The following is a 26,925-nucleotide window of genomic DNA, read 5'->3' on the forward strand; positions in this document are numbered from 1 at the left end:
TAAATTCACAGCTTCCATTTATAGAACAAAAAAAAACACATTTGCTTAGTATTTAATTATTAAATTAACTCATTGTGATGACTTCATCACACCAGACAAAATATTTGGCAACCTGTTACGCCTCCCATCCCCGTCTTCAAAGTAACATGTAGGGGAGGGGAGGGGGGGGGGGACGTTTGGCGCCATCCGCGAGGGTCACGAGGGAGCTAGTTAATAGGAAACCGTTATGTAAATCCAATCTAATTAAAAGAGAGCTAGGTGGTAGGAAAGAAGGTCGTATTAATACACATTAATTTGCATCTCGTCTTTGCTCATATCGGGGAAATTCCGAACAAATAACCCAGTCGAGCTCATACATAACACGCAAAGTTATTTCACTGCGAGGTACTATCTCTTTTTCGTGCCATTTTTTTTTCCTGTTGACGTTATCTGTGCTGATATTTCAACGTCTATATCCTATGTGTCAATTTTTTTTTCCAGAAGCTGCATTGTAGTTTCTGTCACAAAGCCATTTTGACTGTGAGACCAACCATAGGTATCAAACCCGAGGCCCGGGGGCCGGATACGGCCCGACAAATCATTTTGTGGGTCCGCGAAGACAAATTTTCATGTCAATTGTCTTCACTTTTAAAAAATAAATATAAAAATTGCTAGAAATTTTTATTTGTATTCATCTTTGTAAAATATTCAGAGTATATATTATATACCTTCCAGAATCGTATAAAAAAACTAATAATAAAATAAATAAAATATTTTTTTCCTTCCTGCATAAAATATTAAATATATCTTTGGCTCAATCCCTTTTAGGCCCAGCACTAGGTTAGCAATTTGACCCAATTTTGGTTACTTTTAACCCAACAGTGTAATTGAATTGACAAAATATGTTATGATAGTCTCGATATCCAAGTACTGAGTCGTGCCGGGGCAGTAAGCCCTCCCACAAAGCCAAGTCTTGTTTTTAAGTTTCCTCCAGTCCCCCGAAGGCAACTTTCTGCCATAAACCAGATGCCGTCTCTTGACATCCACCACTTAGTAGTTTTTAAGAACAGTCAAGTTTCTCCCCATTTCTGTTCCTCGGGGCTGGAGGCGGCGTTAAAAAGAGGAAAGTGAATGTACAACGTTTCTGCTTAAACTCACAACCTTCAAAGTGGATTTGTCTTTTTCTTTTTTTTTCCCTCGCTTTTCGCAATCAACGGAGGCGTCAAAGTGGTGGCGTATTTAAATGGCCTTTGAAGTGAAGCCATGAAAAAGCACTTTTTTCCTTGAATGCACTTTTCAATCTTTTTTTTTTTTTCTTCTCAAGGCGTCGGTGCTGACGTAGAAAAAAAAAGTGTTGAGAGAGATTGAGAACTTGAACCCTTAAGGTGCTGCATGATTTGAAAGCTGCCAAAATGGCGACCAGCTTCAGTTCTTCGTTTTGTTGCTCTTTTTCGTTTTACGACTAACATGGTGTCCTCCTTTCCTCTTTGGGGCCGATTAAAAAGCTCCCCATGGTTGCTTTTATAATGACTCTCTTCAAGCCGCGCTCAGGTTGTCTCTCGGACGTTAGCCTCGCGAAATTTACTACCTTGGACTTTTCTGTTTTATGGAGCAGCCGCCAGCGACCTTTTTGTTCATATTTTTGGTCCTTTCTGCTGCCGTGGTTTTTTTTTTTTTCCTTCTTCTCAACAGGCAGCATCTTGTCAGCTGCCGTAGGTTCCTCTTGTTTAGAATTATTCATGGTTGCTCCGTTTCGCTGAGACTGACCTCGAGTTTTTGAATGTGTAATTATTTTTTTAGCATCATTCAGCAGCTTTTTTTTTTTTTTCCAGCTCATCAAAGCTTTTTCTCTGACTACTCAACCCGTAATATTATATTTGTCTCCTTCACACCATCCTCACAATGAGGAACAGCTTGTCCCACTCGCCTCTGCTGCTCATTCGGCTGGGTCAACCTGACTTAGATACAGACAGACCCGAATAAAGGGAGTGGGGGGGGGCGGAGGTCTTGAATGCATCTCTTCTTCCCTTGAGGCTGCGCATCACCTCCAGCTGCAGCCCACAGTCAACAGAGATCCAATATCCACAAAGATTAACCTTGCATTACCCGAGCCGGCGTGGTATCGTTTGGAATTCAGCGCGGCGCTGACTCGCAGTGAGGCCTCATAAAATGCTCCATTAAACAATTATGAGGCTTCATAACGATACCACCTGACCGTAAGTGACAGTCACAGTTGTCTTAAGAATTGGTGGATGGAAGATCTTTGTCGTGATGCTCGCCCCAAGTTTTGGATCTGCGTAAGCATCATAAGCCTATTTATGTTTGGGAGGTATTTCTTTCGACTCTGCCTAGCAACAAGTGCCGAAGCGAGCCAGGATAAAAAAATATTATTATTATTATTAAAAATTATTATTATTATTAAATTATTATTATTATTAAATTAAAAGAAGCAAAAAAAATTTGTCTGCATAACCAGCCCTTTTTATTTCTTTCAACTCTACTAGCAACAAGCATTAAAAAAAAAAAATCTCTTGATCTGTGTTTCCGACTTCGTTGCTAACTTTAGCTGTAATTGCAACTCACCCTCTGCCCTGAAATTGCTCGTCCAATTTTAATATTTACATGAAATATTATCGCCGCTTTGCAGCCTCATCCTTTCGCCGAGCACGCCTCAACGTTAAGGGCTAATGACGTGTAATTAATCCCGACGTATTATTCGAGAAGAGTCTTGTTTTGCTATTTTCCAGTGGTTATTGTAGTCATCAACAAGTGAAGATAATTTGCTTGATGTTGCTCGACGTTAATTGTCTGCCGCGTATCTCCTGCAATAACGTTGCGCGAGGGATAATGAATATAAATAGGTTAAGTCTTTTTACATGACTGATTTTGTGCCCGCCTACATTTTCATCATTTTTCAAGCAAGAAATGATCCTCGTAAATTTTTATTATTTTTTTTTTCCTCACGGCTGGATCGTTTCTGTGAAATTCCTCTCCTCGTGTTCTTACATGTGTAGAAATGGAGGGGAAAGCATGTTCCTGTCAAGAGGCTCACCGTGTGGCATTGTGACCTTCTAAAAAAAGATCCTCCCACACTCCAGGCGTTACACGTCGAGGGGTCTCGCGTCGTGGTTTCAGCTCAGAAGAGCTAATGAGGCCACCAGGACGCCAACAGCCACAATGAAGGTGGACAAGTTTGGACCCTTTGCTTTAATGTCACCACTCTGACATCATTGTGGTCCCCAAGCTTCAATTAGAGCAGCTAATCAAAACATCTGAAGCCACCGCATGAGAAGGAATCAGATGGATAGCTTCCAAAACTTTTGGGGGTTTTTTCCAGGGTTTCCTGGACCTTATTAACCTGCAGGATGACCCTTGGTCCTTCTTTCAGGTGGCCTCATTTCTGTGCCTTGATTAGGGAGACGAGGTCAGCGCTTTTTATCCACAGCCGGGACTATCTTGTCAAGCCCGTTCCCCGAAGGGACGGCGATCCAGTCGGGGGGGTTTAGGTCAGCAGACAAGAGACGGCGGGCCTTGGGAGCGTAATACAATTACATCCTGATAATCAGTGCCGCCTCAGCCGACGGCTCTGGCAATCAATGCGTGTTGAATTAGAAACGCCTCGGAACCGTTTTACGGGTCGAACGTGTATTGATAGCGGTCGCTCGCTGTGTACAATCGATACTGTGTGTTTTACAGGCTCTAACGAAAAACAGGTCACGGTATCACATTCAGGAGTCGCACATCATATTTCAGCCACAACACACTCGATAAAGGATGTATATCTCTTTTGTGCAAAGTCTTCTTACGAGACATTGCGCTCTACTTTTCTTTAATGACAGTGGCCGGGAAAAGTGTGTATTGATTTGGTTGTCCGGTCCGTCTGGAAAATTAATTGTTAATAATGTCTCCCATTTTCCCCTCCTCAGTCTCCCATTGGATCAATAGCAAATTGTTTGGATTTGAATAATAGATTAAAAAAATAAAATAAAATAAAATTAAATTAAATTAAATTAAAAAATGTGGCATGAGCCAGCACTCCTGATTCTTAAGGCCCTTGGCAGATTACAATGACCTGGCAACATTGAGGCTGAAATCCTATTGGACAAAAAAAAAAAAAAAAACATTTCTGGAAGCTGAGCAGCCAAGACCTGACGATAATAGACCTAAATATTCTAGGTAATAAAAAAGGGCTACAAAATTCAGCGTTTAACTTACCCAGTCTGAATCCTTAGTCTTCACACAAATATGAACTGCCTGATGATTAATTAATTACAGACGTTTCTTGCGCTTAAATATTTCAGCGGCATAGCATTTTAAAAACGACTAATAAGAGCAGCAGCACTTGACCCTTTTCAAGCATTTATTTGGCACATGAAAGCGCTGCCAGTTTAAAGAGCTGATTAAAAAACAAATCATCAGCAAGTTGTGTGTGTGTGTGTGTGCATGTGTGTGTGCATGAATGTGTTTCTCTCCCTTGCCAGCAGGTCTGGCAATAGGCTCTGACACACTGCCTTCTGCTTGGAGGTTCCAGGGATAAATAGGGCCTTGCAGCGGCTTAAATCCAAAGGGATTCTTGCTAGAAATTAGCTGCTGTGTTGTGACACTTCCATGCTATGAGGGAGGGGTGAGAAAAAAAATAGCAAAATCACCGCTCAGGCTCAGATGCCTGTTCGGAGGGCATTTTTTTTTTGTTCCTATCAAAATAAATCAAACATTTTTTTGCTTTCAAAGCCAAATGGTGTGCATGTGTCTCCACAAAAAAAATCAAACCCCGCACTCTCATCTTAATCCTCGTCAGCAAGAGATAAAATCTGTTTACGTTTCGAAGCACACCCAAACCCGAAATGATTATCTCCAAAGTCTGATCTCAAAGGGAATCGCCGAGATTTCTATTAAAATCCACGAGCGGTGTCACATTGTATTCATACGCGTACTCGGAGAAGCTACGGTGATCCGCGCTAATCCTGAAGCTTGAAGTTTGGATGTTTGCAAAGAAAAATTGCCGCAATCTCAGGACAAAACACGGCTCACCTAGTTTTGGATTAGAATTGAGTAGATGCCAAATAAGACTAAGTGAGGCCGGTGAAGGTGCCAATGTTGACTTTGGTCTCCACCAGGGGTTGTCCAAGCACCACCACTAGTGGGATGAGAAGTTTCAAGATCCTTGGTGTCCACCTAATAACCTCGGTGACATCTCCTCTCTCAGTTTCCCCACTTTCCAAGATTCCTGCTGATCAAAAGCAGCTTTGAGCTGTTTATCGTTCTCATCGGGGCCATTCGCAGCATATTGCATCCGGTAAAATAAGTGCTTTGACGTGCATCTGCTTCCAATCATCCTTTTGCCATCAGTGCTTGCGATACGCATCCAGATTTCATAAATCAAATCTGAACATTGCTGTTAGGTAGGATAGAGATACATGCTGTACGTTAGTTATTAAGGATGTGGTCACGATCCGTACATGGACATGATGAAATCAGTTTTACCTTGAAGAGGAACTCTTTATTTAAATCTATGAAAAATTCTCCCAAGCTGTATTTAACATTTTCTTAATATCAACAAACAATGGATTCTTTCTTTGCTTTGCTTGGAATTTGCCGTTTGCACTGCTGCGATGGCGTCCCTCAGGGATCCCTCTCGGGGCCCCTGAACATGTCAAAGAGTTCACCCGTCGCCAAATGAATCACAGCGAGGATTTTAATCCTTGCGTAAAAGTAATCATCGTGGAAATTAGCCGTGGAAGAGGTCATTGGTGGCTCACTGAGCCCGGAGGGGGATTCAACTCGGGCATTAACAGATGTGAAGTATGATATGATTACGATATATGTCCTCTCTTTCAATGTAGATAATTTTCTTTTTTTTTTTATTAGCCTTGTCTTGTCTAAGGTTTTTTTTTCTTTTTCAAACACTTCACAGAGAAATTGAACAAACTAAAAGCTCGGGACCAACGATTAAAATGACGATACAGTCTGACAGGTATCGTTGGCATCTAAAATCTGGCCCGAGGCTCCGAGCACTCGCTATATTTCTTGTCCATCCATGACAGGAGCTGACACAAAAAAGCAAAGCAGCCAAGAACCGTCATGTTTCCCTTTGGTATTTGTCCAGATAGCTCGACATTCCTTTCAAAGTCTTTTTTTTTTCTTCCAGTCACCAAGTTACACAAACCTGAGCTCAAAATGTAAATAGTATGTTTACACGAACTTGGGAATCATTTTATTGCGCAATCACATTACACCATGAGGTGATTTGGCAAAGGGAGCCAAGTTTTGCAAACATGATCCAGGATGAAAGTCATGAATGCACATTTATCTTGAAATGCATCATTTTGACTCAGGAATGAAAAGAACCCGCTTGTCTTTTGTTTCTCTTCTTTCTCATGCACGACCGCTTTGGATTTTTTTCCGCGCATGCAATTACATCCGCACATGCACGCAATCAAAATGCCGCATTCATTTTTTTTTTCTTTCTCTTTATCTGAAATAGACACATGCAAAAAAAAAAAAAAAAAAAAGAGCGGCAGCAGCGCATATGGTGCTCATTTCTGCACCAGTGGCTTAATGCTCTTAAGTTGAAGGCTTTGTTCAGTGCATTATTGTTTGGAATGGAAAGATAAAAAAAAAAAAAAAAAGCTGTGCAAGGGAATAAAAGAACAGTGCAGTCATTGTTTTTGTCACCTTAGAGAAAAAATGAGTGGCAGGTAACAAATAGCGGAAGCTGTTGGCTGTGAAAATTTAGTTTCAACGGTATCATAGTTTAAAATGATAAATGCGTGTGGTAAAAGGAAACAAATGGGAAAAAATAGTAATTTATAGCATAGATGTCAAAATACAATTTGGAGCTTTGAAATTAATGTTGCTGCTTTAAACGTTGCACAAACGTGTGGATCTTTTTTTTCCTACGTCATCCTGTCTGTCAAAGCAACGCGTGTTTTCAAAGCAGTTATCAAATTAAAGTTTATTATTTAGAAACAGAAAGCAAAGTGTGTCAGCAAAACTGCAGAAAGTACTTCCCCTTCTGCGGGATATAAAAAAAATCCGCAATTGTTTGAATGAAACAAAAAGTTTGCGAAATAGTCGGCGCTGGATTTGGCTGACTTTGTTTCGTTTTTGTTTTGTTTTTTTCTCAAAAGGGGCGGGGCTTGATTTGGGCTTCTATCAGTGCTGCGTGGAGCGGAGGAGCGACATCAGCCTGGCTGCTTCTACTTCTCTTCTTCTCCTTCTCCTCACACTCGACCCAAGCGATCATGTCCCGTTACGATCCACAGGTAAGCTCACGCAAAAACACCCACGCTATGTTATTGCTGATTTCTAAAAACGCTTGCGAACTTCGCTGATGTGTTTTGGTTTATTTTCTAAACAAAGAAAATCCGTGCGCTTCGCTGCGCGTCTTTTTTTGTGGAACCTATTTTTTGGCCCGTTAGCCGCTCCCTCCTTTGTGCGCTCGCTTTAACTTTTTCGTGAGTTTTATTCTTAACGTTGTCATCCACGAAAGTTTACACGCGCAATTTATTTCAAAGTTAGCGATAGTGACGTGGTTTGGAGTTTTGACCGCATTTTTTGCGCAGTCTTATGTTTTGACAGCATTATGCTATCTTGAAAACTTTTTTTTTCTTTTTTTTTTCCACCCCAACATGAATCTAAAGATCATAGTCTAATAGTTAAAAGCAAATGTATCTCTAGACACCTTTGTGATCTTCTCACCCCCCCCCCCCCCCCCCCTCAAGCTAATCTGCACCCACACACCCTTTTTTTTTTTTTTTTTTTTTTTTTTACTCATAGTGAACTTGAGTTGGCCTTCAAGTCTTTGATCGCAGCTTTGTCACACACTAATGTGTGTGAAATGTATGCATGAATGGAGTGAGAAGAAGAGGGGCGCTGTACTCGTGCCTTTGTCTCTTTTATGCTTTTCAAAATAAAATGGGATGAGAAGACAGGGCTGATGATGCACTTTTTGTGATATCAAACCATTTCCAAATTTCTTGAACCCAGTTTTAGGTACACTTGCAGTCAGTCAATTCTAATAATGTCAGAGAAATATTTATTAAAATGCAAGCTGAGTGGGTTTTATATGTTTTGGAGGTTCTCTGCAAAAAAAAAAACAAAAAAAGTGCTACGAGATAAGCTAATGCTAAAATGAATATAAATAAACAATGAATTGACTAAAACTCCGATTTTGCAGCTTTGACAATGACAGCTTAAGAAAAGTGTGGCGAAAAGTGTCGAGTCATTTGTTTCTTTGACTGCCTCAGTCCAATCTTCAAAACGATTTCAGCCGTACAATACTGTATTTATGATTGGATTGCAGTGACAGAGAAGTGAATTGCATCATACTGACAGCTGTTTCTAATATTTTGCCCCCGCTCGCTGCAAACTCCCAACCACCGAAATAAATCCAATTAATGTCTCTCTGACAGCGCATTATCTTTTGTAAGGGCAAAATTGTTGATGCAGCTCTCCTATTTGCTTGTCTGGGTGTACCTAATGAAGTGTCTGAAGATAGCAAATGCAAACCATAGTTGAACTCTTGACACCATTTTTTTTGGGCTTTACCTTGCAACCAGGTGCACAATGGAAAGTTCAACTCCGGCGGCAAATTGTGGCGTGCACAGCAGGATTGTGTAATTGTCAGCCCAAATGAAATGTGGAGGTAATTGCACGGGGGTGATAACAGAACTTTGGCTGTGTTGGCGTTTGGGCAAGGCAGGATGTAGGGAACATTGCCATGCATTTCCGCAGTCTGGACTTGAAGGCCTCTTGGTACTGTAAGTCCTCCATCTGATTAAAGCTTTAAAAAAAAAGGGGAGGGGGGGGTATCAGGTGACACCCGTCCGCCTCATCAACATGCGTCCACACGTGCAAGTTTGATAGCCGAGGTTCTTAATCCTGCAGAGTATCAAGTTCCAAAGACGGAATCCGGCCGCTTCTTAGCACCAGCGAGCTGCCAACTGAAGTGGAATAGGATGGAAAATACATTTTTCATGTACAATATGTTCTTCCCAAAATTCCAGTCGGTGTGTAGCCAAACATACATTGTTTCCTCGCAGCAGGTGCCAGCAGCACCATTTATTTCGCTTTCTTCTCATTATGGACTAGTGAAACTATGTCAGCTATGTTTCCTGTCTTCTACCCTTTTTAACCTTTCACCTGCTTTCCGTGCTCATTTTCAATCTGCCTTTGTTTTTTTTCATCATATGAAATATTTATGAATTAGGTTGAGCAACAGGTGTTGTCTGTTTCATGCTATTGTAGCTTGTCACGACCTAAAAGCAAAAAAATATATAAATTATACATAATATGTATACATAAAAATATATTAGCACAGAATAATTTGTCTAAAAAAAACTAGTAAAAATAATATTAAATAGCAATATTGATTGGGGGAAAAAATATTTTTAAAATTGTTACAATGTATAAATGCATTTTAAAGGGAGGTTTGTTATTTTGATTTGACAAGAAGCTTATGGGGTCTGCGGCTTATCCCCCCCCCCCCCCTCCCTTCTTGGGAATTGGATAGCATGTCACTTGAATGTTCTGCAACCAGAACCACACTGTTTTGGACCCACAGACGAATCTGGACTCGGAAAAAGAAATTTTAACTCTTCACTGGCTAACAAGTTGAAAGCGGCGAATTGCTAGTGAAACATTAGACCGTGTTTAAGTTAAGTTGTGGAAAATACACCCGAAGAGCTTTGCGATACATAAATCCTGTTATTTGAGATTTTAAGAGGAGGCCCACATCACGACTGTCACACCTCTCGTGCTAAGACATTTCCCTCAGCGTATTTTTTTTTTCGTTCATTCGCCAGAGCAGGTTATTGGGAGAAATGTACTTTTTTTTTGGGCCTTTCTTCTCATCTGATAAAACAAGCACAGGAAATGTGCCTGTTAGCTGATTGGCCTTGTGCTTTCCTATTGCGTCCTCCCAGCGGGACTGCAGACGTGCACGGTCCTCGAAACTTGCTCCATTCCTCACCTTTAATTCTTTTATTTCTTTTAGCAAACCCGCCAAACTTTTTTTTTGCCCTTTCCCATGAAAGAATAAAAAAAAATAGTTAGAATGTTGGCAAAAATACCTTTTGAGTGTAAACACATGATCAGTGAGGTCATGTGTTTACACGAGCAAGGTTAACCGCCTGCCGGAGGGGTTAGGGACAGACGGGCCAGTGTGTGGGTCACTAATAGGCTTGCTGGATTTATGCTGGTGGCTTACCCGGGTTGTGTATCTTTGTGTGTGCGAGTGTGAACGACATGTTGGACGGCGGCCACAACGTGTGAGATTTGTCCAACGGCGGCGAGGGGTGACATCATACACATAAAAACAATCACCTTAAATGGATATGCGCATGAAGCAGACTACGAAATCTGCTTGTGTGCTTTGGAAGAACTTCAAAAAATGAGCAGTTTTTTTTTTTTTTGGACTCTCTTTTACGCTTTGTCTTTGTTTCAACAACTTAAACAAATACGACGCTATCGTGACGAACGTTATCGTATTTTTCGAAGACCCAATTAGGATCGTAAGAGGGTCATAGGTGACTTTTTTTGGTTTATTGCCCAAACATAATTTGGATGGGTGAATGATTCACTAAATTAGCTGGAAAATAAATCAAGTGTGGACCGCCTGCAATACCGCCACGGACCACAAGTTGTTTTTAAGCGTGTTCTATAGGGTCATTTGTCTTTTGTCGCCCCCAAATTCTATTCTCGAGTCCGGTGAGGGCACAAGGCGAACAAAAAAGCTTGAGAAAACCATTTTAATCAGACAGTCCTGCTCAAAAAAAAGGCCAAGGTTGGCATGGGAGATCTTTTTACCTCATCAGAGCCTTGCCAGTGGTGATTGGAAATAACACTCAGTCAGGTTTTATTGAATAACCCAAGCCCTGGACCGCAGGGGCTTTACTGTAATGGAGCAGCGCTGTTGCCACCGAGGTGACAGCCAAATGGTGCTTATTAAATGAAAGGCTGATTCATATGATGGCTTGAATGCTTCTGTCTACTCATATTTTCAAGAAGCAATGGACATGCGCTTAAATCAAAAAGATTGGTCAATACAATACAAACTGAGAGCTCTTCAACCCGAGTCAGAGAGTGTTTACCGGGCACCTCTTGTACACAAATTAAGCGTGACGTCTTACCAGAACAGGAGCAAGGATTAATTATCCCCCCCCCCCCCCGCATTTAGCTCGGATTAAAGATGGCACTTGTCACGTAAAGGCGATTGAAAATGTCTTGAGGTGAATACAAGATGGCTGACCTTGTCTTTAATCACCTAAAACAACTCTTTTATTGGCTTTATTAAAAAAAAAAAATGCTCAGAGGGGGCGGGGCTTAGCTGCACTTTTAAATATATAACCAAATTTCCATTTATGCCATCAGCTAAAAAAAAAAAAAAGCAGCGGCAACAATCTCGGTAGAGCCGAGCGGCCTCCAATTATTTACAATTTCACGGCTGTCTGAGATATGTGTTATTCCAATAAATTTAGGAATTAGTAGGCTTAAATACCACACATATATTAACCTCTAAAATTGACTCGTCGATTTAATGGTAAATACCACATGGTGCTAATGGGATTCAAAAATGATTGCGAAAATTAGCACGCATAGAAAAAAAAAAAAATGACACGCCTGGAATTTATTTTCTGGAGGAAGAAGTTTTTTTGACAAAAACCGGATGTGCTGTTTCAACATAGTCACTTTTTGCTACTCGCTTGTCCAACCAGGTCAGCTGAGCTCGACTTGGAAAAGTAATTTTTTGCTGACTCGTGCAGTATTTCCATTCCAAGCATCACTTTTCCTCTATTAAATTCCCTCCCAGTGTCTCGCTGCCAGTTTTACTGACTTCAATGTCATTCAAAGAACTTATCGGGCCATTTAATTCTTTTTTTTTTTTTTTTTTTTTTGGGCTGCGGTGTTTTTACTAGATAGTGGCTATTGTGCTATGACGGGAATAGATGGGAATGGCATGCATCACGGGTCAGGACGTGCGGAGGAGAAATCTACTGGTATTTGTTTTAATTCCATCACGGCCACTTTTATCCACATGAGGGTGACAAACGATTTTTCTATCTGTCATTATTCTTGGTACAAATTCCAAACAGCATCATGGGAGTCGCTGGCTGCATCCAGTGTGAGTTCTCGGTCCAGTCGTCTTGCTCCCCCCCTCCCATCCCGGGCCTTAATCCCCTCCTATCTCTCTCAAGGAATGCAGCCCCCTTATTTTGAAAAATACCTTGTCATGTAATACCCTTGAAAAGCAGCCTCGCAGCACAAAAAAAAAAAAATGGCATTCCACCATGTGATTTAGTGACGAGTCCAGAGATAAAGATTGATGATCTTTTGGAGCAATTTAAACAAATATTTCCTTTTTGTGCAAATGACTTTTTTTTATGGTTTTGTCGTGTTTGCAATTGGCTGAGTCTGAGCGCTTCCATGTAAGGTATGATAGGGAACATGTTTTCTTTGTGTGGTTTGACATCTGCGTCCCTTTTTTTTCTGGCTTTAGCAGGAAGTACGTCACTCATATGAGAATTTTCACTTTTCCACCATATCTTGGACTTAACGTCAGAATGGCATTCATAACCGTCTTTGTGGCTTCTGCTCATTCTTGGGATTTTTTTTTTTGGAGTTGCCTGGCTATGAAAGCAAAACACAGTTCCATTCAAATCTTTTTTCCATTGGATTCTGCTTTCATATTGTCGACTGGATGAACTCCACATCGTCCGTTGGCAGTAGCGCTGCTTGGTTTAAAAGCCGCCATATATCAGTGCCTGCTTAGACCAGCATCCACAGCCCACTCACTAGTAGCAGATTAATGTCCCATTGAGGAGACGCAGACTCCTGGCAGGGTTTCATTTATTCTGACATAAGACAGGTGTCGAAAGGAGGCCGCAAAAGCGTTTAAACTTTTGCTTTTCTCACTATATTCGCAGCCCAGATATATATAATGTAATATATATAATATAAATAAACACAAAAATAATATAAAAATAAATATATACATGTAAAAATATGTATAATTTTAATAAATAATATTAAATAATATATATATTAAATATATATAATTTTTATATATCTTTACAGATGTCTTAGAAATGGTATTTAAAGTAGTCCCGTTCATCATCCGAGCGACTTTGTGACATCACGAGAGCAAGATGACGCCACAATTGATTAACAGTACATACCTCGCCCGTTGTGATGCTTCAAACATGATGTTCTCAGAGGCAGGTGGGCCCACTGAGCTTCACGTGTCAGCAACACCTTGCAACATAACAGCGAGCCTGCAAGAGCCACAGTAAGGTATACGAGTGGACGGATGAAATAATTGTGATTGTTGAAGTTAATTAGAGAAATTAATTCTTTTTAATTATTCCACATTATAGCCGTCAATGAGTTAATAGCATAGCTTAAATTAGCATAGCATCTATAAACTCATTTTTTCCAACATGCATGTTTATATACACATTATTTGCAAATGTTTTTTTTTTTTTTCGCTTTTAATTGAGCTTCGCGTCAAGACAATTCTAAACCGATGAAATACCATGTCGGAACATGGTTTCATTTATTATGGCTTTGTTGTGTTCTTGCACCACTGGCTAATTGGATCCAAGCTTCTCGTGAGGCCTCCAAAGACATGTTTGTCGTGCCACAGCCAAACTGTTTTGGCCTTTTTTTTTTTGGGCTCTTTGACTAAGTGGAATGTTCGAAGTGTGGCTAAGGCTGCAGTGTCAAACGTGTGTTTGCAGATGAAATGTCTGCACGGTGAACTCATCGGTGTGTGCGTGTGTGTGTCACGGCGGCTCCGGCGTGGCCATCAGTCACACAGTATTGAGTCGGAGCCAACTGCAGCCACTGTGACGTTAGTGTGAGAGCGCCGCTATCGCGCTAAGCACACAGCATGCAAGAAACTCGCCCCCCCCCCCCCCCTTTTTTTTCCCAGTTTGGTTACGGGAAAGGCAGCATTTTTTTCCTTCCATATTTGGGCATATGAACCAGCAGCAGCAGCGAGCCGTCTTTTGATGCGCTGCAAACATGCCGAGTTTTCAAAAAGTCCAATTGAGATCCAACTTGTTTGTCTTAAACGATATTTGACACTTAAGTCACAAAAGCTATCTTGTTAGCTATTTTGGATGCTCTTGAATTTGGAGGAATCGGATTAACAGTTGACCTTTCGGATAACAGTTGACCTTTCGGATCTATCATCCCCGAGCGGCTTTACGATAGGGCTTCGCTGTGAGACAAGGCGATACTGGGATTATTATTATTAACTCAATCAGTGCCATTGACGATTATAGCCATCAAAGATATTAACTGGATTGGCAGTGGATGAGTTAATAAAGAATCTTCCTAAATCTAAATGCATTTACTTTGCAAAGCTGCTGTTTGGTTGCCGCTTTGATTTTTGAAACATAATCTTCCGCTTGACTGATTCAACCATGACGCGTGTGCACCGTTAATCCCCCCCCAGGTGTATCGTACTGCCCGTCCTCAAAAGTACAACGCGTCCGAGGTATTCCATTGAGATTTTCATGCTCTGTGTGTGTGTGTGTGATTCACTCACACAAGGCCCTTATACAATATGAAACATAGTCTGGGAATGCAGGATGGAAAGTTTACATCTCTCCACCTAGTTTTTCTTCAATGCTGCTGGATTAGTCGGGGTAGTTTGGGGTGATTTGGGTGTGTGCGGTTAGATCCCAAATGACGCCCCATTAAATGCATTTCTCGATGTGTCCTCATCGGGGTTGAAGCCTCAATTTTTTGAGGCAGGAAGCAGATGGTATTGAGATCGAGCCGTGTTGCGTTTGGCCGTCTCCGTGCGGCGTTGACAACAGAAGACATTGTGCTTGCTTTTCACACCGTGGCGTTTATGTATAGACGGATGGAGGAGAAAGAATGTGTGTAATCCCCCATACGTGCAATATTATCCAGGCTATCATAAAAAATAAAAAAAATGTGTCTTCATATTTTATCCACATAATAGTACGTGGTTACTTGATAGGCTTCCGTCGTCGGTGCCAAGACACACTGAGAAAAAATGCGGCCGACTGTATAGTCTGGATTTTTTATGAGTGTTATTTTTGATGTAATCCCATAAAAAAATGATGAGAATAAAAATAAAATCAAATTGCTGACATTTTAGTGACAATTTGAAGGTAATCTGGAGTCCTGCCTGAAAATCAATATATGTATCTGACAAGGCACAATCAAATTAGCCAATACATCATCCAGTCAATGTCTAGGTCGTCTTTTAATGGAGGGCGGAGAAAGCCCGATGACAAATGAAGCCCTGAGAGGCGCAGGCAGATATGGAAAGTAGGAAATATCTCCATCATCTGCGGCAGGCAGCTTCGTTCCACTGTAAACGTATTTATGCTAGCAAGCGCGAAGGTGCATAGCAGAGACGACCACAACCGCTCGTGGGCACTGATGGAAATGGCACATGTGAAGACTCCATAATACACTCGAAAGTCTTAGTGTCATACCCGAGGGGCAAATCTCGGTCTCCGCCTCGGCCACTATTGTGCCTTGACTTCCTAGCTAAACATTAGCCACATAGCTAACGCCTAAACAAATACATCACTCAGCTGTACCAAGAAATAGTTTAGCTTTAGCTCATACGAAGCGTGATGTTTTAGATGTAACGATTAGAAGTGGCCTTCTGAGGGAAGCCATAAAAACCCGCTTGATGCGATCCAAAGATGTAAATATGTGACTAATATTTGTCGTAAAATGACACAAAGCGACCCTTAAGTACAGTTTTGTTATGTTGTTATCTTTCTATGCGCTTCTGTCAGGAGACTACGGTACTACGCCTGCAGAAAACGTTTACACAACTCAAAGTGTCTCGGGAGCTTCTGCCAAAACAGCTGTTCATCTTCAGCGCCTACAGGCACGCATTTGGACTATGGCTGTCTTTCTTCCCCCCCCCTCTTCCTCCCTCTCCGACTGCGCCATCCTTATCTAAGATCGTCTTATTATAACGAGCTAATGCCGTACTTAAGTTCAGCCAGTAAACCCCTCGTGGAGTCAGTCGCAAGCAGGTCACGGCGACGGTCATTGTCACTTCAAAATGTCTTCACGGACAAAGAAGGCTCGTTTTTGGTCCGCATAACTGGAATGCTTGTCTTCACCTGGTTAGAACTTTCCTGAAAAGAACACCTGTCTGCAAACCCACCATTATAACTAACTAGCTAATGTTAGCATGTAGCATATTGCTTATGAGAGGATCCACGTATTATTACCAGGGTTCGCGATCATGATGGTTTTCGGAATATATTACGTGTCACTCAAGTCATATTTTGGTCAATGGAAAGTGACGATCCAGATTTCTAGCAGAAAGGAATGGACAGTCTGAAGTTGAGAATGAAAATGTGCCATCACTTGAGGTTGCTCAACTGCATGGAATGCTGTCTCTGTTAGCTTTTGTAAAAGTCTGGGTGGTCCCTCGAGTGCTCGACACCATTTTACTTACACAGATATTTATGCAAGCCAGAGGCTTCCCCCTGGGGTCCTTTGCTTAGCGCTTTCCATTTAAAAGCCAGAGATTCTCATGATATTGCATTTATTCAATAAACGCATTAAATGTATCATTAGTTACAGTCGCAGCTGAAATACATCTTCTTGTAAAGTCTTGTACGAATCATTTGTGTTGGTTCTGTTGATCAACCTTATCTTTTAGTCATTACATTCATCACCGTAATTCATTTTGAGACAGTCTGAACATTCTGGAGAAATTAATGGACTGTGTCTCCCTCGGCGTCCCCCTGTATGTTGAAGTGTGTGATTAGACTGGTGCCGTCGGAGGCCTTGTCACTTGTATTTAGCGTTCTCGTCTCCTTTTAATTACGGTTGCATGCGTTAGCCGGCGCTAATTGGCCATCGTCACAGACGACGCTATCATATCATCCAAATATAGAGTGAATTATTGCATTGTTGTGAAATCCATCTCCCTATTTCCAGTCAAGGCTCTGTAAGAGTCAGGAAACCAGTCTGTGCTTACTGAGAGGAGCTTCAGTTTTTTGTCTACTGTCATAATTATGCTAGTATTAATCAATTAGGAAATATTTGCTTGGTTATCAAATGAAAGGGAGGTCTGCGCCGCTGTGGGAGTGTTCACAATCGACGTCAATCCTGGTCTGCCAAATTTATACTGTGACAAAACATAGTTGCTAGCATAACAAAACATAGTTGCTAGCATAAGAAAAAATAGTTGCTAGTATAACAATGAAAACTTAAGATTGCATGCAGTGCAGCTCTCAAACTGTAGACAGACGAGGACGACACCGGAAGTGAGGCTCAAGCACCGAGTCATGTCCTCGGAGAGCGTTTTTCTGGGTAAACAACACAGGAAGAGTTAGCTGTTGCGATAGAGCCAAGTCGAGGGGGGGAGCAGGAAGGAGGTCATTGAGGGATAGAAGGAGGGACAAGAAGGGGAAGGGGCAGGAATTTTTGTAGGCTGCATTCTCGGAGAAGACCGCTGTTGATATGCTACTGGCATTGTGAAGAAAAAGATTGGTGCTTTTATCGAAGGTACTCGATCGTTTTAGTTCTTGCGTAAGACCAGCACTTGTGTGATGTTGCGTAAAAAATCGAACACAGGTTCATTCAATCTAAAAATTACCCTTTTTTTTTTTTTTTGGGGTGACTTCCTAGGGTACAATCATGGATGAAATGGACTTTGACCGGCGCCGAGAGCTGAGGAGGCAGAAGCGGGAGGAGATGCGTCTGGAGGCTGAACGGTAAGACCCATTTTGACGTTTTCCCATAGCGACCTTTGCTGGATCCGATCCAGGTCACGGGGGCGCTGTCATTACGGATCCTTCCGACTTAGTGAAGAATTCCTCGGGCCGTGTTTGCGGGAGCGAAGCTGCTCGTCAAGAGCACCTCTGATGTTGATGCCAATTTGGAGTAGAATGGCGCCAGTGTTGTTTTAAAAGCTCAAGGCCTCTTTGAGATCTTTTTAAAAGCATAACTTGGCAAACATTGTCCCCCCCCTCAGTGTGGTTTATTGAAGAAGGTGAAAAAAAAGATTGATAAGCAATCAGATAAGCGTTGTGATGACCTTTAAGTGGGAACGCTCAATCATGTCCTCCCGCTCTCCTTCCAATTTTCTTTCTCGGATATGCTGGCCTCCTTTTGATTCAATGGATGGAATTGATGAGACTTAAAGCTCATTCCAACAAATGATTGAGCGGCGCCGGCATATAAGACGAGTCTTTTTTTTTTTTTCCCTCTGAATATAATCGTGAGAACAATGTGCCAAGGTCCTTTGCTTCAACGAGTTTCCTCATCAGTTCCGCAGCTTCAGGCCACTTAGTAAAAGTTTGATAAGGATTTAGATAACAGCCAAGGTCATTCATTTGCTCCATCTCTGAGAAATATTTTACTCCAAGCAAAACTGGCTCACATAGTTTTAGTGGGCCAAACTATTAAAAATGTGTAATTGTCTAATTATTTAAATTATTTAATATAATATTTAAATTATTTAATAATTTATTTATTTAAATATTATAAAATAAAATTATTTTAATGTATATGTCGATATAAAAATTTTGACTTGGCTGGCTTCGGTCCGATAAGAACCCAGCTGGCAGGTGACACGCTGCTCCTGTTATTGATTTAAAAAAAAAAAAATAGATTACATCCCCCACATTGCTTTCCATTTCTGCCAAGTCATCAAAAGATATTTACACCATCTTTTGCAGGATGTTCTAACCCTTTTCAATGTCCTCATTGGCCCCTCCCCCTTCCGCATCACCTCAACCCCCCCCCACTCCCCCTTATGACCTCATGCTTCCATTTTAATCTCGGGCCCTTCCCTTTCTTTCTCTCTCTCTCTCACACACCCATGTCACACCACTCCTTTCCTCTTCCTCTTCTCTTCTTCCTCTTGGTTCTCCTGCCCTTCCACCTGTGCCATTCAGGAAAGGTCTGAGGAAATAACACCCATCCTCTGCGAGAGATCCCTGACCAAATATGGTCTGGTGAAAATGACACGGGAAAGGGCGAGACAAAACCCAAAGCCGCCTCTTTTGTGTCATTGAAATTCATTGCATTCTGATCAACTTTCCTTGGTGGAGGTAATGAAGTCAATAAGAGGATTTAGGGGATTTCTATCTGAGGATAGGAAGGAGTCCAGCGTGGGAATGGGTCAGCCCAAAATGCCTCCCCTCATCGTCCCTCCCTTCTGCTCCACATTTTCACTTTTTTCTGCTCTCTTACCAAGTAAGGGTGCAAATGTCTTTTCACACGGGCTTTTGCCCCCCAAATGGGTTTTTGCTCGCATAACTGTGCCGCAAAGAAAATATTTAGACATACTTGTGCCTAATATGCGCTCTCATGCTCCACGACGGAGACGAGGGGGGCAAAAAAAAAAACAGGAGTGCATTCCTTTTGGTGTATTTTGCCATTTTATGTCATTTCATTAATAGCCTCGTCGTCTTTGTCCGGAATCCAATCGGCGGATTATCGCCTTTTCCGTTCACCTCTTTTTTTTTCATTTTTCTGCCGTTCTCTTCCCCCCCCCCCCCCCTTGCCGAGAGACTCTGTGGCAGAATGCTGATGGAGTTTGGGGCCTAAGTAAGGAAAAAAGGGATATTAAAGCGGGGCTTTGCTTGTGTGCGCGCTGTGATTGACAGGAATGCTAATTCAGCTTTTAGAAGTTTATTCTCCTCTCCTACCGAGGAATCTTGAAGCCTGGGATTGTCGCCGCCTGCCGCCAAGGACTCTTTTTATTCCATTTTTAGCTGTTGCCTCCTTCTGGTTCTCATGACATTTGCTGCCGTTTTCTGGGACGGCACAGTCCTGCGGGAGTTTAGGCTCTCGTGTTTTTTGTCTCTCACTATTTGTGTGGAGATGACATGTACAAGTTGCATTTTAATTTTTGTACTTTGAGAGGAAGTGGATTACAGTTTTTGCCTCGGTACACAAAAGTTTTTTTTAACTTAAAATGATGCAGGAAAATGGCCTCGTAGGTTAATCATTGCCTGGCTGACACGAATGATGTCACGCTCAACATCTCTGTTTTGACAACATGAGGCGAGCGAAGGAAGCTGTTGTTAATGAGCTGCCAAAAAAAGAAAAAGGAGCTTTGGCGCGGCTCACCACACGTATTGCAATTAACATGTAACGCCACGCTCGGCTGCCCCGCCTCAAAGGCGCTCGCGTGATGTTAGCTAGCCGTGCGCTAAGCTCAGGCGGGCCTATGTCAGGTGTCTGGAAAAACGCCAATCGGATGTTGAATCTGACTTTTTTTAAATCAAATGATCCCAATTGAGATACTCGCTCTCCTCCTCCGCCAGGTTGACAAGAAACGATGACGACGAGGAGGAGGCGGCCCGCGAGAGAAGGCGCCGGGCCCGCCAGGAGAGGCTGAGGGCCAGAGAGTTGGAAGAATCCTCTGGCCAGCCTGACAGTCTGGTTGAGACCAACTGCCACAGGTGACCGAATACTGCAGTAGTAAATAAAATAAAATAAAATATAATGACGCAAAGAACCGAAAGGCCTTGCCCTAAGCAGCTGTTGTGGTAGCCATCTTGGAGCTCTTCATCATTTCCGTGCTCAAGTCCAACGACTCTCCTCAGATTTATTTTCAGCCTGGCCCACCGTTTTATTTTCAAGCATTTCTGTGGCGAGGATCTGTCAATGGAGCCAAATTGTTTCTCTCCAAAGGACATGTCCACGCCGCAGATATGCTTCTGCGGACCTTGATTTCTTTTGCAGCACTTGTCCTCAGGTTGATGTGAAAACAATTATTGTTTTGAAAAGTCCTTATTTTTTCCTCAAGAGCTGTTATTTGAGGCGCACACATACCAATTTTTAACGTCTTAACCGAGACCTCACATGTGACCTGGCGAGCTTGTGGTGTACTTGACAAGGCACTCCAACACACATCAAGAGTCTCCTCCTCCAAGCAATGTAGTGTAGTAACAAAATTGACCTGTGGAGGGCAGCATATTCCCAACCTAGCAAAAAAAAATGCTCAAATGTTTACATTTTGTCTCCCGTCAGCATGACCGAAAGCGTCTCAGCGAGCGGCAGTTTGGGAGGCGGCAGCGGCGAGGAAGAGGACCAAGCGCTGCTGGAACGCGTGGCCAGGCGTGAGGAGCGTCGCCAGCGCCGCCTGATGGAGGCGCTGGAGCGACAGAGGCAGCCGGACGAGACGGAGGGCCAGGACAGCGGGGAGAAGAGTCAAATAGTGCGGGAGGAAGACGAAGAGGAGCAGAGGTCTTCCTCCTGGCGTCAGGCAAAGATGCACAGCTACATGAGAGAGGAGGAGCCAGTGGCCAGAGCAGAAGAAGAGAAGATTGTGATGGAGGAGAAACCAAGGAGATCTTACTTAAGAGAAGAGGTGAGTCATCTCACGGGGGGTCAAACTTTTGGAAGGATTTGACCTCAATAACTAGCTCGCTGGTTTTGCTTTGCTAGGAGTCAACCGATGAATCGATCCAGGTAGGCGCAAGAGTTGCCTGTGTGTTTCATAGCAGCATGCTAACGGACCTTTTTCATAGGCATGGGAAGGAAGTCATTCAGTAGTCAGTACAAATCAGGCAGCAGATTTTCAGGCACCAGAGGGCGCCTTTATAGACATCCGAACTCATGTGATACCCAGATATGACAATCAAGCGGACAATGAGGTGTGTGATGCAAGGACAATCAAACTTCACTGAGTGGTCACTTTTTTTTTTCCGCATGTCTTCCACCCGAGCTTGATTCCATGACACTGATTTTTTACTAGCCACATTTTTATACAGCCGTGTTGCTAATTGTGCACTCAACTGCAAACTACACAAGCAAACATTTTGTAGAAGATTTCACAAGTGTATCGTTGTGTGTGTAGCTGTATGAGAGAGGCCAGAGCAGGGAGGAGCAGAGGAAGCAGAACGGTGGCCTGCATGATGAGGAGGAGGAGGAGGAAGAGCAGGAGAATGAAGAGGAAGAGGAAGAAGCCACTGAGAAACAGTACAGGGAACCTGAGAGGACATTCGGGTACGGATAAGTATCGTCGTGGCAACCGGTTTAGGATTTGTCGTGTGCTCACGTGCTGTCCACCCCCAGCAGTCGAGGCGGCGCACCCTACCCTGATGATGACGACGAGCAGGGCGACCAGGACTCCGCCGCCGCCCGCCTGGAGGCGGAGCTCAAGCTGGAGGAGCTGAAACGCCGCCGCGAAGACACCGAGAGCGAGGAGCTTGAGCGCATGCGGCAGAAGCAACAGGAGTCCGAGGCCCAGCTGGAGGACCTCAAGAGGAAGAGGGAAGAGAGGAAGAAGGTGCTAGAGGAGGAGGAGAGGCAGAGGAAGCAGGATGAGGCTGAGCGGAAAGCCAGAGAGGAGGTGGGCATTTTTCTCGTTAGCCCGCCCGACCGACTTTCTTTGTCGGGTTTGGCCGCATACGTGGTGTGGCTCTTTTCTTGCTCCCTCCGCCCCCAATAAGCTTCGTCTTGTGTCATGTTAATGAGGCCTTTTGATTTGTAATTAAAAGAGGGCCCGGGGATAGAGGGAGACTAATTAACTAAGACGGGGGCCGCTCGGAGACGGGCGACGTGCCACCGAGCGCCATCCGTTCTATCAGTGCATGTACAAAATGGTCCGTACGATAATAGTTTGAAAGGCCAGTTCATAAATCACACATTCGACCAAAGACAGTTCAAAACAGCAGCGGCCCTAAGATTGAACCCTGCGGAACACCGCACTGTGTTGCTCAGGAGGAAAAAAGGAAGATGAAGGAGGAGATCGAAAGGAGGAGGGCGGAGGCGGCCGAGAAGAGGCAAAAGGTGGAGGATCCGGTGGACGACGAAGAAAAACCCTTCAAGTGCGTCAGCCCTCGCGGCTCCTCTCTCAAGGTCAGTGTTTCAGTGTGCAAATATTTTTCTTCTAACAGTGCAACACAGAAGTGAAAATGTGAGTTTTTTTTTTTTTTTTACCGTGCATTGCTTCTGTGCGGCCGCTATTAAAAAGCATAAAGAATAGCTATCGCTATCTGCTGTCACCTCCCGGCAAAGTCTACACAGTCCCCGGGCGCTTTTTTTTGTCCACATTATCAGCCTTTAAACAGCACAAACCCGGGCGGGCTGCACGACGCGCGCTCGATAACGCGTAGCGGCGCGTCGAGGAGCGCCCGACTGCGAGCATGCAGGAAAGCGATTAGGGTTAACAGGATTACTGAAACGTCGTTCGCATGGGCCGCAGCTGTTAAAAAATGCGTCAGAGAATGGGGAATTTCCTGTCGGGGAGTATTTCGGGAACTCCCACATTCGTTGGTCGTCCAAACTGAGAATGAGAAGTCTTTTTGTGCAAATTTGTGTCTCTTAATTTTTTTTAAACATTTTATTTCTGCTGAGATTCCCACAAGGCCGCCTGTTTTTTCTGTGTGTGTTTGTGTGTTAACATGTCATAAGCTCATCAATTATTTTTAATTATTTGTGTATCCATAAAAAAAAAAATCACAGATGGGAATTTCTGTCCTGTTGTTACTGGAACACTCAATAGTCTCACTTTGCTTCCAGATCGGAGAGCGTGCCGAGTTTCTCAACAAGTCAGCACAGAAAAGGTAAAATGAATCAAAACATCTCCTCCGATCAATAAGGATTTTTTTTTGTGTGTGCTTGTGAACACTGGCTCAAAAAAATTTCAAATTTTTCATCCCCCACAGCACGGTCAAGACGTCCCTTTCACCCGTGGTGTCCAAGATCGACAACCGACTGGAGCAGTACACCTCGGCCGCGCAGGTGGATCACATTTGCAAAGTCACCGTCGCCGGCGGCCCCAATTAACTTTTTCTCGCCGCAGCGCGAGAACAAGGAGTCGCGATCCCCTCGCTCGGGCGCCGTGGATCTCCCCACGGTGACCGACAGCATCCGTAACATCAAGAGCATGTGGGAGAAAGGCAGCGTGTTCAACTCGCCAGGAAGCACCGGGAGCACCTTTAAGGTGACCGAGGTTGATTACGGGGAGGGAGAAGGCGGCGCCGCCCGCTCATCTTTCTACTTCTGTCCAAACAGGAAGCAAGCTTGATCAACCCGGGCGTGGCGGGCCGCATCAACGACTGGCTGAATAAAGCCCCCGAGAGCGGCAAGACGTCGGGAGCAAGGCCATCGGTAGGTCGTTTCCACGGCAACGCCTGCGCCAACTCCAAAGTTGGCAGGCGGTTAGCATTTTTCTTCATGATGAATGAATAGGAAGGCCTTCCCTGGGAAAAACTTTTGGCGACATCTAGTGGCTGCTGGGAAAATTGCATGATACCAGAAATTCTTTTATTTTTTTTGCTTTTCCAGGACCTGAAGCCGGTCGACGTGACCAATAAGAGGAGTTTATGGGAAAACAAAGGCTCCTCTGCGGCCAAGGTAGGTTTCATTTCAAACTGACACGTATGGGAAGCTGCATTAGTCCTTTTTGTAAAAATCTACACATATTGTGAATTGATATGTTTTGTGTTTCCCCTAAAAGAGCTCTTCGTAGCTAGTCGATATACTCGTGACAATCTGGAAAAAGCCTGCAGAGGTAAAAAGAGATAAGAAGAAAAAAAAAATGTCTTGTACTTGCTGCCACCTTTTTATCGTCACCCGTTGGACAGTGCTGTAGAAAATTCAAAAAAAAAATTCTTAAGTTGAATGACCTTTTAGTTTCCATTGAGGACCAACAAGATATTGTGTCTCATCAAAAATTGAAATCCAAATCTCTGATTTAGTTTGTCCAACTTTGCCAGCTTTTCACCGATGGCTGTTTCACCCTTTTTTTGAAAGTACAAATCTTCTCCACTTGCACTCTGCTTTGCTTTTTTATTACCTTAATGGGGGCCGTTCTTTACAACATCTGCTTCCTCTGTAGCCAATTTGCACTTCTGCCCTTTGGCTTAAGATCAACACCATGGATGTACTGTCCACACACACACACACAGGCTGTGTTTGTATTGGTCCAAATGGACCGCCCACCTGTGGTACACGTTTGAGTCACATTTCCTTCCTTCCTGGTGCGGTGGCAATTGAAGGCGACGGCGTCCATAAAATGGACAAGTCCAATAATTGTTTCTGTTTTTGTGTGGCAGGCGCCAGGAAGAGGCGAGACCAAGTCAGTCACCAACGGTACGTACCTGTTTACCATTTTGACTAGTTTCCAGAGATCGCTGATGTGTTTTTTTGTTCTGCCTTTCTCATCAGGTATGGGCTACTAACGTCCTGAAGGAGCCTCTTTTTTTTTTTTTTTTTTAAAGCCAGGGCCACGACAATTCAAGACTTTGGCTTGATGACCAAAAAAAAAAAACAAAAACAAAAGAACACCACAATCCCAAAGAAAGGGACCCCAAGAAAAAGACAAACGTCTCAGCATTATACACAAACATCACTCTGTTGTTTTTTTATTTGTTTTTTTTTTGTACGGTGGCCTTTGCACGTTTCTATTTGCTTTGTAAAAGAAACCAAATGCTGTGAAAATTGAGATCGGACGAAAAGTTCCAAAAATAATTGCGGTGAAGTTGACATGATTTCCCAGGGTGACAACCCCTCATCAAGTTCCATTCCATCTCTTTTTAATTTATATTTCAAGCCGAAAGCTTGACACACATCATTATTTTATTCCAACCACTTGGGGGATAGAAATGTAAGCACTTGTAGAATTTAGCTCAAGTCACATTTATTATGTATGACAATAGCACAGCGACGCTCCGGGTAATGTATGTTAACAACGTATACGGTCATCTTATCTAACATCTTTATATTCACAAGAAAATTTTGCTTTTCTTTATTTTTTTTGTATTCATGAACATTCCACCAACAGGCAGTGTTGACTATACAAAAAGGCCATTATGACTTTTTATTATCCTCTTATTTATGTTTTGTGTAGCTTCAGACATTCCTCTTTAAAGCAGGTGCACGTGATGCCTTCAAACTTTTATATATATATATATATAAATGTAGCGGGGAAAAGGCAAAGCAGCCATTTTACCTTTGACTTAAAAAAATATATAAAAATAAAAAAATTGCTTTTATGCACGCTCTAGTAGAAATCAGGGTGCCTCCGCTAGTCCAAGGACGAGCCACTATGTACTTTATCAGGCCTTATGATTGCAATGAGAAGCTTAACGACCGCCGAGGCAGCGTACACAAACGCCTCACAGGAAGGAAGTGTTTACGTTAGGAAGATTTGGAAGGAGGATTTCTCAGTCTTCAGTCGGCTCCATTGATTTATTTTTTTTTGTTCCTGCTCCAATGTCAGACAATCACATTCCACGGCCGCGGGAGAGGCTCGACCAAAACATTTTCCGTTTTATGAATGTTTCAATGCATTTTTTTTTTTACTTTTTGTCAATGTTTCTTTTTTTTTATTTCCATGTTTAACCAGAAACTTTGTGTAAGCGACGCTACACACATTGTCATATGTTAGTCTCTGTGAAGAACATTCCCAATGCCAGGCACACTTCCAAGTGGCTGCATGTTTTCAAAGCATTTGTACCACTGTCGCAACAACGGAATAAAGGCATTGAGATTTCACAATGTGTCTTTGCATCAGTTATTTGAATTGCATTGAAAATGAATTACAGCGGAGAATATCTAACACAATCTTGTAAACACAATTTTGACGTAAAGAAATACCAGGCCCATACAGGTTTTGTTTCTTTTTTATGGAAGAATTAACCACAAATTAAGGCTAACCCGATTACATGAATGGCACTTATCACTTTTAAGTAAGCTTTGATCATGATTTTTCTTTGGCCTGGTGTCCGAGTGGCAAATTATATACAAGCAAATCAATGATGAGATCAAGATGCCAGGTCAAGATAGCTGACTGGTTAGTGACACCGGTTTCCATTCCATGAGGACCTGGTTCGATCACAGGGGTGGACAAATCATTTTACAACTGGAGGCTTGCTTTGTACACACATATAAGTGTACGCATATGCAAACAAAATTGGGGACCACTGATCTATACTATTCACATGTCACTCACTCGTGAAT

General features: G+C 42.8%; 1 protein-coding gene across 9 annotated transcripts; it reads left to right on the forward strand.

Moving 5' to 3' along the window:
* Positions 1–7,008: 7,008 nt before the first annotated feature.
* On the forward strand, positions 7,009–26,463 carry cald1a (caldesmon 1a). Of its 9 annotated transcripts, XR_007489534.1 has the most exons (17): positions 7,110–7,244; positions 17,629–17,714; positions 20,277–20,414; positions 20,986–21,325; positions 21,403–21,426; positions 21,486–21,611; positions 21,815–21,963; positions 22,033–22,309; positions 22,681–22,818; positions 23,482–23,525; positions 23,628–23,703; positions 23,765–23,905; positions 23,977–24,072; positions 24,250–24,318; positions 24,422–24,475; positions 25,020–25,056; positions 25,132–26,463. XR_007489534.1 is itself a non-coding variant. In XM_049760698.2 (16 exons), exons 1-16 carry the CDS (start codon positions 7,224–7,226, stop codon positions 25,143–25,145), a joined length of 1,776 nt encoding a protein of 591 aa, XP_049616655.1. In that variant the 5' UTR covers positions 7,009–7,223; the 3' UTR covers positions 25,146–26,463. The 9 variants fall into 9 exon arrangements, 8 of the variants coding, with proteins under 8 accessions (XP_049616655.1, XP_049616649.1, XP_049616651.1 ...); XM_049760698.2 differs by lacking the exon at positions 24,422–24,475 and having other exon boundaries at positions 7,009–7,244; XM_049760692.1 differs by lacking the exon at positions 24,422–24,475 and having other exon boundaries at positions 22,036–22,309.
* Positions 26,464–26,925: the final 462 nt, after the last annotated feature.

Source organism: Syngnathus scovelli, chromosome 22 (genome assembly GCF_024217435.2).
Source record: "Syngnathus scovelli strain Florida chromosome 22, RoL_Ssco_1.2, whole genome shotgun sequence".
In the NCBI taxonomy this organism is placed as follows: domain Eukaryota; kingdom Metazoa; phylum Chordata; class Actinopteri; order Syngnathiformes; family Syngnathidae; genus Syngnathus; species Syngnathus scovelli.

Coding starts and splice junctions, on each gene's coding strand:
- cald1a (XM_049760698.2), top strand. CDS start 7,224: ATGTCCCGTTACGATCCACAG. Junction 21,326..21,402: donor GATCTTACTTAAGAGAAGAG/GTGAGTCATCTC, acceptor TTGCTTTGCTAG/GAGTCAACCGATGAATCGAT. Junction 21,612..21,814: donor ACAATCAAGCGGACAATGAG/GTGTGTGATGCA, acceptor TTGTGTGTGTAG/CTGTATGAGAGAGGCCAGAG.